The sequence below is a fragment of the Phaenicophaeus curvirostris genome, unplaced genomic scaffold (genome assembly GCF_032191515.1).
Source record: "Phaenicophaeus curvirostris isolate KB17595 unplaced genomic scaffold, BPBGC_Pcur_1.0 scaffold_44, whole genome shotgun sequence".
In the NCBI taxonomy this organism is placed as follows: domain Eukaryota; kingdom Metazoa; phylum Chordata; class Aves; order Cuculiformes; family Cuculidae; genus Phaenicophaeus; species Phaenicophaeus curvirostris.
In genome coordinates this window covers 509094-522349 of record NW_027206667.1, presented here as the reverse complement: position 1 = coordinate 522349, position 13256 = coordinate 509094, and the positions used below count along the sequence as shown (strand labels likewise).

The 13256-nt window shown below is 54.0% G+C and overlaps 1 protein-coding gene across 1 annotated transcript; it reads right to left on the bottom strand.

The window, feature by feature from the left end:
• Positions 1–6007: 6007 nt before the first annotated feature.
• LOC138733882 (transcription factor HES-7-like) lies at positions 6008–11574 on the bottom strand. Its single transcript, XM_069881392.1, has 5 exons — positions 11539–11574; positions 9400–9495; positions 7195–7273; positions 6907–7081; positions 6008–6014 (listed from the first exon to the last, which is right to left on the bottom strand). Exons 1-5 carry the CDS (start codon positions 11572–11574, stop codon positions 6008–6010), a joined length of 393 nt encoding a protein of 130 aa, XP_069737493.1.
• Between the last annotated feature and the right edge of the window lie 1682 nt (positions 11575–13256).

Genomic DNA, 13256 nt, shown 5'->3' with positions numbered 1-13256 from the left:
GCACCATTTAGATAGAATTGAGCATTGGTTAAGCACCTTTGATCTGTCTCATACAGTAGCAAAATCACAGAGACCGTGCTATTTCTCAGCAGCTGAAGAAAAAGCAAACTCTACAGGGCATTTTCAACTCTTTGTTATTGATCCTCTTCTTGCCCTTCTCCCAACAGCCGTACCATTGCATACAGCCACATCTTTTGTATAGTCATCAGGCCAAAATGTCCAGGCTGGGAAGAACAATAAAGCATTCACAGAGAAGCTAACTGTAATAACAGACCCTAGACCTAAGAGGAAGGGCTGTGGAACTTCTATATTTACATCAAGGACAGAGACAGCCTGTGCTTTTATCAACTGAGCTGTGGCCCTTCCTCTCACAGAACTAACTCAATACGATCACTGCTGCAACATCATTAGTCAGGCTCCAGTTGCAGGGGCCTGTGAATCCCAGGCATGTACAAAAAGCAAGTCAGCTAGGGTCCCATGCCTCTAAGTTACAGAGAGCTGGGGTGGGGAGAGGGAGAGGGGAAGAAAATGCCCTAAAGCTCTGCCACTTCAGTCATCGTGAAGATATCAACACACAGATCTTTTCAGCAGCGCTTCTGTGAGCAGAATCTAAGAGGAACATTTCAGCCTAGGGGTCTTATCAAGCCATGTGTGTACATAAAGAAGAGCTGACTTGTTTGAGAGGAACTAGGAGCCATACAGACAGACAGAGGATTATAAAAAAAGGGCAGGGACTAGTCCAAAGATTCAGAGACAGAAAGAGAAGCAAAGGGGAGTGTCAAGATACAGAGTGAATGGAAAAGCTGGAACAGCAACAGTAAGCAATACAAAGGGATAGAGAAAGAAAAAGAGGGATGGAAAGAGAGAAAGAAAAGCAAGGCACTTGCAGGTGCAGAGAAAGAACAAACTGCAAGGATCAAGCCAGTGAAGCTGTGGGGGAAAAGAATAAGGAAAGCAGATTGGGACAAAGATGAAAAAGGAAAAAAAAATATGGGCAGAGAACAGATGCTGAAGACTGGGAAAAAAAAGAGAGAGAAAAGAGCACAGAAAAACAAAAGAGTAGGGGTATAGGGATACCAGGGGACAAAAATTGCAGCAGTATGATAAATGAAAGGAACCAAAAAGTCCAGCTCTAAAATGTTCGCTACCTGGTCCCATCACTGTCACAACAAGCAGCATTGAAGTGAAAGCGCACATACTGTTATTTCTTGTAAGGATGCTCTCAGGAATGTAATAGTGTTGTTCTAGCTGAGAATGTAAGGCGGAGTTATAGAACACAGCTGCTCCCCAGGTGCTGTTTATACCTGTGAGGGGGTTCATCACACCCCACTCAGAGGTGGTGGGTGGGAAGGCCCAGGGGGTATATAAGCCACAGGCCTTGCCTCAGGAGGTCATTTAGGTTCCGGTTTTCCTTGAGGTTTCTGGTTTTCCAGCTTTGCTGCTGTTTCAATTCATTATAGCTTTTGAGCAGATTAAGCTAGTTTGGTAAGATTTTTAAGGTTTTTCTTTGTTTGTTTGTTTGGTTTGTCTTCTAAAGAAGCAGAGGCATCTGTTGGAGAAATGAGTTTTGCAAGAATCCAGGCTAAGCAGCACATACAGCTGTAACTATGGGGGGTTTTTTGTCAGTAATTTTTGATTGGGTGTTGGAGGGGGCACAATGTTTTAACAGTTTGATTTCCTTCTTTGGTTATTTTTCTTGGTGCTTTGCCTAGAGTTTCTGGTTACGGGATGATTTGGTTTTGTTCCTCATTCTGTGTGGGATGATGTATTGGCCCTAGGGGCTCTGCAGTTTGTAACAGGCACCTCGTGGATGATAATAATCTGGAATTAAGTTTGCCAGCCTAGGGTAGGAAGTTCAGTCTGTGGGCTGGTGGAAGATAGAAGGGGCCAGGGGAACCTTGGGAAGGGCTCAGGAGCACAGCTCCCAAGGAACAGCAACACAGAAGGCTCAGAGGGGTTAAAATATAGGGCAGGTCCTGTCAGGAAGGAGCAGGGTTCCTTCTCTGATACTTCAGGGGTGGAAAAGGGCTTTAATGGTTTGGGGAAAGGGAGATGGGTTCATCAGTTTTTCTTGGGTCAATTTGGTGGTCAGATGTAAGTGCCGTTCAGGTGTCTGTTGTTCTATTCTCTCTGTAGCTGATGAGGTAACAATGAGGTTGAGACACAAGTTGAAAAGTACTATTTACCCTAAAAAATGTAATCTCTAGGGCTTAGAGATCTCTGCTCCCTATACCTTCTACTTATTGTGTTCCTCAACTAACTTTGTGTCCATCCTGTCTCTATCCATCTGAATGTCCAGAGAAGAGTAATGTAGCTGGTGAGGGGGCTGGAGAACAAGCCTTACAAGGAACAGCTGAGACAGCTGGGGGTGTTTAGCCTGGAGAAGAGGAGGCTGAGGGGAGACCTCATTGCTCTCTCCAACTATGTGAGAGGAGGTTGTAGAGAGGAGGGTGCTGGGCTCTTCTCCCAAGTGACAGGGGACAGGACGAGAGTAAATGGTCTCAAGCTCCTCCAGGGGAGGTTCAGGCTGGACATTAGGAAAAAATTTTTCACAGGAAGGGTCATTGGGCACTGGCAGAGGCTGCCCAGGGAGGGAGTTGGGGCACCTTCCCTGGAGGGGTTTAAGGGACAGGTGGACGAGGTGCTGAGGGACGTGGTTTAGTGATTGATGGGAATGGTTGGACTCGATCCTGTGGGTCTTTTCCAACCTGGTTATTCTATGATTCTATGACTATGAGTTAGAAGCGTGGGTGCTGCTGATCCTTTTGCTTTAGGAGCAGTGTTGTCTGAGAGAATTAGACACCAGGGCTGCCCACACCACTCCATGACCCCACTGCTGCAGAGCAGGTCTGACTCCTCGGCAGCCAGCATGCAGAGTCTGTGTTCAGAGCTTTGCATCCAGAGGCAGCAGATGTCAAACAGCAGCTCCATCACCCAGTTCCTCCTCCTGGCATTCGTAGACACACAGGAGCTGCAGCTCTTGCATTTCTGGTTCTTCCTGGTCATCTACCCGGCTGCCCTCCTGGGAAATGGCCTCATCATCACCACCATCACTTGTGACAACCACCTCCACACCCCCCATGTACTTCTTCCTCCTCAATCTCTCCCTTCTCGACCTGGGCTGCATCTCCATCACTGATCCCAAATCCATGGCCAACTCCCTCTGGGACACCAGGGCCATCTCCTTCTCAGGATGTGCTGCCCAGGTCTTCTTTATAGTGTTCTTCTTTGGCACAGAGTATTCGCTCCTCACCATCATGTCCTACGAGCGGTACGATGCCATCTGCAAACCCCTGCACTACGGGACCCTCCTGGGCACCAGAGCTTGTGTCCATATGGCAGCAGCTGCCTGTGTCGTTGAATTTCTCACTGCTCTGATGCGCATGGCCAATACATTTTCCCTGCCCCTCTGCCAGGGCAAAGCTGTGGACCAGTTCTTTTGTGAAATCCCACAGATCTTCAAGCTCTCCTGCTCTAACTCCTACCTCAGGGAAGTTGGACTTCTTGTGCTTAGTGCCTGTTTACTTTTCAGCTGTTTTCTTTTCATTGTGGTGTCCTATATGCAGACCTTTAGGGCTGTGCTGAGGATCCCCTCGGAGCAGGGACAGTACAAAGCCTTCTCCACCTGCCTCCCACACCTGGCCGTGGTCTCCCTGTTTATATGCGCTTGCCTGTTTGCCTACTTGAAGCCTCCATCCACCTCCTCCTCATCCTTGGATCTGGTGGTGTCATTTCTGTACTCAGTGGTGCATCTTGGCTTGGTTCAGAAACAATGTAGCCAGCAGGTCCAGGGAGGTTATTCTCCCTCTGGACTCGGCACTGGTGAGACCGCATCTCAAATCCTGGGGTCAGTTCTGGGCTCCTCACCACAAGAAGGATGTTGAGACTCTGGAACGAGGCCAGAGAAGAGCAACGAAGCTGGTGAAGGGGCTGGAGAACAAGAGGAGCTTGTTGAGAGAGCTGGAGGTGTTTAGCCTGGAGAAGAGGAGGCTGAGGGGAGACCTCATTGCTCTCTTGAACTACCTGAAAGGAGGTTGTGGAGAGGAGGGAGCTGGGCTCGTCTCCCAAGTGACAGGGGACAGGACGAGAGTAAATGGTCTCAAGCTCCTCCAAGGGAGGTTCAGGCTGGACATTAGGAAAGAATTTTTCACATAAAGGGTCATGGGATACTGGCAGAGGCTTCCCAGGGAGGTGGTTGATTCACCTTCCCTGTAGGTGTTTAAGGGACTGGTGGACGAGGTGCTGAGGGACATGGTTTAGTGATTGATGGGAGTGGTTGGACTCAATGATCCAGTGGGTCTTTTCCAACCTGGTGATTCTATGAACCTTCAGGGTCTCTGGGATTTGGCCAACAGGAAGGTTTCACAAGGAGAAGTGGCAATACCCATTTCTTCCTGATAACCCATGCATCTCTTTCCCATACACTTCACTGCTCCATGGGTATCTTGCATTCCTGGCCCCTAACCCATGCTCAGCGCAGCTCCCCAAGACCCAGATGTCTCAGAGTAGGCCAGCTCTCCCTCACAGACTCATCGCCATTTCCAGTAAATCCAGGATGCCCCACAGACTCCACTGCTCCCTTGGATCCAAGCATTGAGGGTACTCACCCACCAGACCATAAACCAATCCCCCAGGCACTTGGACACCCTGATCCCAACCCAGACCTGGGTGTAACAGGTAGAACAGTGCTGCCCCATGGTCCCCACTTCTCCCTGGGACCAGGACCCAGTGACATCACTGCTACCTCATGAACCTTTGGGATTAATCACAGAATCAGGGAATGGTTTGGGTTGGAAGGGACCTTAAAGCCCATCCATTTCCACCCATTGCTCCAAGCCCCATCCAACCTGGCCTTGAACATCTCCAGGTGAGATTTCTAGTTTCTGGTGAGCAATAGAGCTATTGGTGAGATTTCTGCATGAGTGGATTGAGTCAGGTCTTGAGGTGAGATCTTGGCTCCCTGTTCAGGGTGAGCAACTGGGACAAGGGAAGAGGATGAGGAACTGGGTCATACTGGGCTAAACTCGGTCAAGTTGGGCCAAACTGAGTCAAACCAGGCCAATCTCAGCTGAAGCAGATCAAACTGAGTCACACTCTGTGAAACTGGGTCAAACCAGGTCAATATGAGCCCAAATATGTCAAACTAACTTGGTGGAACCAGGCCAGTATGAGCTGAACCAGCCTCAACTGGGTGAAAATGGGCCAAACTGGACAATAGGAGCCGAATCAGGCTTAACTAATTCAAACCAGGTCAATATGACCTGAACTGGGTTGAACCAGGTCATTACAAGCTGAATTGGGCTAAACTAGGTCAAACTGGGGCAAACTGGGTTGAACTGGGTAAATGAGCTGAACGCCACCCTGGGGCTGTGTCTTCCCCTTTGTAGCCCTTGTGTTCCCGGCAATGCTGGAAGGAGCTGGACCAGATCAAGATTCAACACATTCTGTATTTGAATTATCAGGGGTTTTCCCCCCCAGAAATACAGGGGAAAAAAAGGGGCAATGGGACACGAATTGGGTGCAGTAATAGGGGAAAAAGAGTTTAAAATGAAAAAGCCCTGAACATTTCCCTCCCATATCCCTTTTCCTACTCTCTTTTTAACTGCCTCCCCCATTTTGGGATCTGGGATGCCAAAGCTCCACCCGTACCAGGAACAAAGCATTAACGGAGCCCAAGCCCCAACCCCTTCACCCCAAAACCAGGAGCTGCAGCCCCTCCATCCGATCCCACTCAGAGCTATTCCTGCTTCTCCCAGGCCAGGAATTTATTCCCTCCCCCTAGGGAGGATGGAGGAGGGTCCCCAAGGACCTGGGTTTGGGGCAGAAACCAGTTAAAATCACCAGTCTTCCCAGTATCCCCATTACAAAAGATGTTTCTGGGGTGCCAGTGAAACAGAAAGCCCTGTCCTCCCAGCGTTCCCAGGAAAGACTCCCATCCTAAACCAGTAAGAGAGCCTTGTCCTCTCCATACAGCAGTGCCTCCCTCCCAGTATACCAGTTAAAACTCTCACAGCCTACAAGTATGCCAGTAACAAAGCTCAGTCCTCCCAGCACACCAGTTGAAAAAGCTCTTCTCCCAGTACACTGGTGAAAAAGTGATCTTTCTCCCAGTATACTAGTTTAAAAAAAAACATTGTCCCACTAAACCAGGGAAAATATCAGTCTTCCTCCCAATATACCAGTTAAGAATCACTGTCTTCCCAGTATACCAGTTAAAAAAACCCAAACCATCTTCCCAGTATACAAGCAAATAACCACCTTTCTCCCAGTATACTAGTTAAAACCCCACCTTCCTCCCAGCTTACCAGTTTACTCCAGGCCTCCCAGTACATCAAAGGGATCTTCCTCCCAGTATAGCAGCTAAAACCCCCGCCTTTCTCCCAGCGTATCCGACCCCCTGCATCCTCCCAGTGACCAACTGGGAGAGGCACCCCACCACCCTCGCCCCTGGGTGCCCTCGAGTCTGCTCCTCAGGGCCAGGGTCTCCAGATACGGCAAGGTGGCCCCGGTAGCCCCTCAGCTTCCTCCTTGGCCCAGAGCCGCTGTGAGTCCTCATGGCCACTGGGGCCACCAACAGGGCCACCATGGTGGCCATGCCAGGGCACAAGGCTGGGTCCCCAACTGGGTCTGAGGCCAGGTCTGTTGTAACTGGGGCAACTGGGGCCATCAGTGGGACAACTGGGGTGGTCACGGGGGCGACTGGGGCCATCACAGAGGAAATAAGGGTGGTCACGGGGGCAACTGGGGCTGTCAGTGGGGCAACTAGGGTGGTCATGGGGGCAACTGGGGCTATCACAGAGGAAACCAGAGCTGTCATGGGAGCAACTGGGGCCATCACAGGGGCAACTGGGGCCATCACGGGGGCAACTGGGGCCTGTGGGGAGTCCATGGTGACAGCCGGGGCACCCGGAGGTGTTGGTGGGGTTGACAGCGAGTGGTGGGGGGCATCTGGCCGTGGGCCCTGGAGCAGGAGAGGGGGGCTCTGCTGGGATGGCCTGCAGGAAGTGGGCAGCACGGGCCAGGCACTCGCAGTAGCCGCTCCAGTAGCGCCGCAGGAGCAGCTCCTCCGTCGCCGCAGGGTCTGTGCCAAAGAGAAATGGGGTGACCACCTCCACCACCCCCTGCCCCACACCCCACAGCCTGGGGGTGCCATGGGGCGGGGGTCCTGGGGGTCGGGGGCAGCTGAGGGCAGACCTGAGAGGGGCTGCATCCGCAGGAACTGCACCGCTTTCCGCAGGATTTCGGCTTTCTCCACCTTGGGGCTCCGCAGGCGCTGGGGGAGCCGGAGAGAGGGTGGGGGAGAGAGGGGACACACACATGTCACACAGATCACGACAGGGAGTGGGGCAGGGAGGGGGGCAGCTGCAGCTTCACAATAGGACCATCATTGGGCTCTGACAGTGCCCCTAGAGAGATGGGAGCAGGCTTGGGGGGGGGACATAGTGTCACGACAGAGCCACCTGGAATCCCAGGTGGGTCTCAATCGTGTCCCAACAACACCCCCAGAGTGTCCCAAGAGTGAATCAAGAGCATCATGATAGTGTCCAAACAGAGCCCCGAGTGTCCTGACGGTGGCCCCCCAGGACCCCAAGAAGGTCCCAGCAATGTCCCAAGAGCACCCTGATGGTGTCCCAAGAGTGACCCAATTGTATCATGATAGCATCCCCTGACAGAGCCCCGAGAACGTCCCCAACAGTGTCCCAGCATCATCGTGATAGTGTCACGGTGGATTCACCCCCCAGCAGCGCCCTCAGTGGCAGGAGGCACCAGGACAAAGCTGCTGCAGCTGTGGTGCCAGGCGATAGTAGGGAGGAATGAAGTGACAATCATGACAGAACCCTGAAAGAACCCCAAGCATCATGACAGAGTCACGATCATAGAATCACCAGGTTGGAAAAGACCCAGCGGATCACCAAATCTGACCATTTCCATCAATCACTAACCCATGTCCCTCAGCACCTCCTTCACCTGTCCCTTAAACCCCTACAGGGAAGGTGAACCAACCACCTCCCTGGGCAGACTCGGACAGGGACCAATCACCCTTTCCATGAAAATTTTTTTTCCTAATGCCCAGCCTGAACCTCCCCTGGTGGAGCTTGAGGCCGTTCCCTCTTGTCCTGTCCCCTGTCACTTAGGAGAAGAGGCCAGCTCCCTCCTCTCCACAACCTCCTCTCACATAGTTGTAGAGAGCAATGAGGTCTCCCCTCAGACTCCTCTTTGCCAGGATAAACACCTCCAGCTCTCTCAGCCACTCCTCTTGTTCTCCAGCCCCCTCACCAGCTTCGTTGCTCTTCTCTGGACTCGCTCCAGAGCCTCAACATCCTTCTTGTGGTGAGGGGCCCAGAACTGAACACAGGATTCAAGATGCAGTCTCACCAGTGCCGAGTCCAGAGGGAGAAGAACCTCCCTGGACCCGCTGGCCACGCAGTTTCTGATACAAGCCAAGATGCCATTGGCCTTCTTGGCCACCTGGGCACACTGCTGGCTCATGTTCAGTCGCTGTCAACCAACACCCCCAGGTCCCTCTCCTCCAGGCAGCTTTCTAGACAGACTTCTCCTAGTCTGTAGCTGCCCAGGGTTGTTGTGCCCCAAGTGCAGGACCTGGCATTTGGCCTTGTTAAACCTCATACTATTGGTCTCAGCCCATGGATCCAGCCTGTTCAGATCCCTTTGGAGCCTCCCGACCCTCTAGCAGATCCACGCTTCCACCCAGAACTGTCACAATAGTTGAAATAATAATGATAGTGCAACAATAGAGCCTTGATAGAGCCTGACAGAGCCCTGAAGGTCACCAGAGAGGCTGTGACAGAGCTGCAATAGTCAAGATAGAGCCCCGACTGTGACAGTTGTGATGGTATCACAACAGAGCCACATGCTGGGACACAGCAGAGCCCTCAGAGAGTAGTTGAGAGTAGAATCGTGAGAGTCACAGGAGAGCTATGAGGAGATGCCATCAAACTCAGAGTTGGGACAGATCTGGGGTTGTTTAGCCTGAAGAAGAGGAGGCTCAGGGGAGATCTCATTGCTCTCTCCAACTACCTGAAAGGAGGTTGTGGAGAGGAGGGAGCTGGGCTCTTCTCCCAAGGGACAGGGGACAGGACGAGAGGGAATGACCTCAAGCTCCACCAGGGGAGGTTTAGGCTGGACATTAGGAAAAAATATTTCACGGAAAGGGTGATTGGGCATGGGAACAGGCTGCCCAGGGAGGGGGTTGAGTCACCTTCCCTGGAGGTGTTTAAGGGACGGGTGGACGAAGTGCTGAGGGACATGGGTTAGTGATTGATGGGAATGGTTGGACTCGATGATCCTGTGGGTCTTTTCCAACCTGGTGATTCTTTGATTCTATGATAGAGCCGCGATAGGCACGATAGAGCCATGAGAGGCACAACAGAGCCTCACCTCATCACAAGTTGCCGCCAGCAGCAGCAGCCGGAGCCGGTCAAGGCTCCGGTTCATCCGGTCGCGACGTCGCTTCTCCAGGAGTGGCTTCAGGAGCTGCCAGGATGGGGAGGGAAGGGCAGAGGGAAATTGAGGTCCAACCTGGGACCAAACCTGGCCAGGCCACCAAGGGCCAAACTGGGGCCAAAAAGGGGATTGGGTGGGTTCGGCGAGGACTAAAGTGGGACTGGTTGGGTTCAAACTGGGATGAATTGGGTTGAGCTGGAGTCAAACTGGGATTGGCCGGGTGGAGCTGAGATCTGACTGAGGCTTGGGTGGATGGAGTTGGGGCCAAACTAGACCAAACTGGCCTGGGGTTGACTGGATTGGGAGCAAACTCAGGTGGGATATGGCTCAACTGGCCTGATCCAGGTCAATATGAGCCAAACTGGGTGAAATTGGGACAAGGTGACCCTAACTGGGCTGAACTGGGTCAACCTGGGTGATACTGGGTCAAATTGGGTGAAACTGGGTGATACTGGGTCAAACTGGGTGATACTGGGTCAAATTGGGTGAAACTGGGTCAAACTGGGTGATACTGGGTCAAATCAGGCCAATCTGAGCTGAACTGGGTCAAACTGAGTGATACTGGGTCAAATCATGCCAATCTGAGCCAACAGGGCCAATTTGAGCTGAACTGGGTCAACCTGGGTGATACTGGGTCAAATTGGGTGATACTGGGTCAAATCAGGCCAATCTGAGCTGAACTGGGACAAACTGGGTGATACTGGGTCAAATCAGGCCAACCTGAGCCAACAGGGTTGATTTGAGCTGAACTGGGACAAACTGGGTGATACTGGGTCAAATCAGGCCAATCTGAGCCAACAGGGCCAATTTGAGCTGAACGGGGTCAGACTGGGTGATACAGGATGAAACTGGGTGAAACTGGGTCAAATCAGGCCAATCTGAGCCAACAGGGCCAATTTGAGCCTAACTGGGACAAACTGGGTGAAACTGGGTCAGACTTGGTGGTACGGGGTCAAACTGGATGATACTGGGTCAAATCAGGCCAGTCTGAGCCATCGGAGCCAATTTGAGCTGAACTGGGACAAACTGGGTGATACTGGGTCAAATCAGGCCAAAACTACATTGGATGGAGCCAGGGCAAAAGAGGCCAAATCAGTCAAAGTCCAAACTGGGCTGAACTGGGACAAACATAAAGATGCTGAATTGAGTCAAAAGGGGCCAGACCAGTCAAATTCACAAAACAGGATGAATGGGGCCAAATAATAATTGGGCTGAACTGGGACAAACTGGGATGAATTGGAGCAATAAGGTCCAAACCAGGCCAATATCAAACCAGATCAAACTGGGATGGGGGGAGGAGGAGCTGAACTTGGGGGGTGGAACTGAAGTGGACAGTGGGGAGGGACTGAACTGGGATGGGAGGGGAACTGAACTGGGTTGAGGGGGGAATTGAACTGTGCTGGGAGGGGAAACTGAACTGGTCTAGGGTGGGGACTGAACTGGGCTCAGGGGGGGAACTGAACTAGGAAGTGGGGGGGGACTGAACTGGGCAGATGATGGGGGATGAACTGAGATGGGAGGGGAAATTAACTGGGATCGGGGAAAACTGAACTGGGATTGAGGGACACTGAACTGGGATTAGGGGAAACTGAATTGAGCTGAGGGGGGAACTGAACTGGGAAGGGGGGGAACGGAGCTGGGATGAGAAGAACTGAACTGGGCAGTGGGGGGAATTGAACTGGGATGGTGGGGAACAGAACTGGGAAGTGGGGGGGGTAGAATGAACAGGGATTAGGGGTACTGAACTGGACTGGGGGGGAACTTAAGTGGGCAAATGGGGGGCTGAACTGGGCAAATGGGGGGGATTGAACTGGGATGGAGGGGAACTGACCCGGGCTGGGTGGGCAATGGAACTGGGCTGGGGGGGGAAAATGAACTGGGATGAAGGGGAAATGAACTGGGCAGTGGCGGGGGACAGAACTGGGAAGTGGGGGGGAAACAGAACTGGGATGGGGAACTGAACTGGAAAAATGGGGAGGGACTGAACTAGGCAAATGGGGGGGTGAACTGGGAAGGGGGGCTGAACTGGGCAGATGGGGGGGACTGAACTGGGATGGGGGGGCACCCCATTACCTTCCTGTCGCCGTGGGGTTCCGTCACGCTGCTCATGGTTCGGGGCTGGGTCTGGGGTCCCAGCGGGGCCTTTTTATGGGATGGGGGGTCCCGCCCCGGGTGAGGGGAAGGGGGAGGGACTGGGGAGGTGTGAGAGCGGGGAGGGGGCCTAGAGGGGGGTTACAAGGGGGATACTGGGAGTAGTGGTAGCACTGGAAGGCAGTGTGAGCCCTGGGGGTACTGGGGGCTCAGGAAGGGGGGGATCTCTGGGGACCCTGAGGGGCAGTGGAAGCACTGGGGGCTCGGGGGGGGGTCTCTGGGGACCCTGAGGGGTAGTGGGAGTACTGGGGGAACTGGGGGCTCTGGGACGTCTCTGGGGACCCTGAGGGGCAGTGGGAGCACTGGGGGTACTGGGGGCTCTGGGGACCCTGAGGAGCAGTGGGAGCACTGGGGGTACTGGGGGCTCTGGGGGGGGGGGTGTCTCTGAGGACCCTGGGAGGCAGTGGGAACACTGGGGGTACTGGGGATCTCTGGGGAACCTGAGGAGCAGTGGGAGCACTGGGGGTACTGGGAGCTTGGGGGTGGCGGGGTCTCTGAGGACCCTGCGGGGTAGTGGGAGCCCTGGGGATACTGGGGAGCTCTGGAGACCCTGAGGGGCAGTGGGAGCACTGGGGGTACTGGGGGGTCTCTAGGGACCCTGAGAGTCACTGAGGGGGCTCAGCAGGGGCTGAGGGAAGAGGGGGGTGTACTGGGGAAAGACAGGGGTCTGGGAGTGCTGGTAGCACTGGGGGGAGACTGAGTGCACTGAGGGGGAATGGGAGCACTGGGGTTACTGGGAGAACTGGTGGGGAGTGGGAGCAGTCGGGGGTCTGAGGGTACTGGGAGGGACTGGGAGCACTAGGGGAGTCAAAGGGAGTTTTGGGGGGACACAGGGGGCACTGATGGAGTCAAAGGGAGTTTTGGGGGGACACTGGGAGCACTGAAGGCACCGGGAGAGCTCCTGAGAGCACTGGGAGAATTGTGGGGAGAACTTGGGGGGGGGTCCGGCTCCGATGCCTGGGTCCCCCCTTAAAACCCTGAGACCCCTTGAGTTCCCCGCCACGTGTCCAGCACTGGGAAGGGGGAAGGGGCCACCTGGATTCCCTGTGGGAATGGGGACAGTGGGGGGAGGGGGCGACCCTGGGAATCCGGTCACCTGGATTCTCCCAGGGCTGTTGTCACCTCCCTCCCCCTCCCCGGATCCTGGAGGTGCCAAAAAGGCCGGAGATGGGGGATGGGGGGGTCCTCGTGCCCGCACGTGCCAAATTCCCCCCCTCCTCCATCCCCTCTTGGGTAGGGGGAGGGGACCCGCATCCCAAATGTCCCCAGGGGTCCCCCCTAAGAGACCCAGGGTCCAGGTGTCCTCCCAAGGAACCCAGAGAGCCCCCAGACCTTCAGGGGGACCCAGATCTCCAGGTGCCCCCAAACCATCAGAAGGACCCAGATTTCCAAGTGCCCCCTCCAAGGAACCCAGGGTGCCCTCACCCCTTCAGGGGGACCCAGATCTCCAGGTGTCCCCTCCAAGGAACCCAGGGTGCTCCCACCTCTTCAGGGGGACCCAGATCTCCAGGTGCCCCCACCCCTTCAGGTAGACCTAGATCTCCAGGTGCCCCCTCCAAGGAACCCAGGGTGCCCCCACCCCTTCAGGGGAACCCAGACCTCCAGGTGCCTCCTCCAATTCATAACAATATTCAAATTTG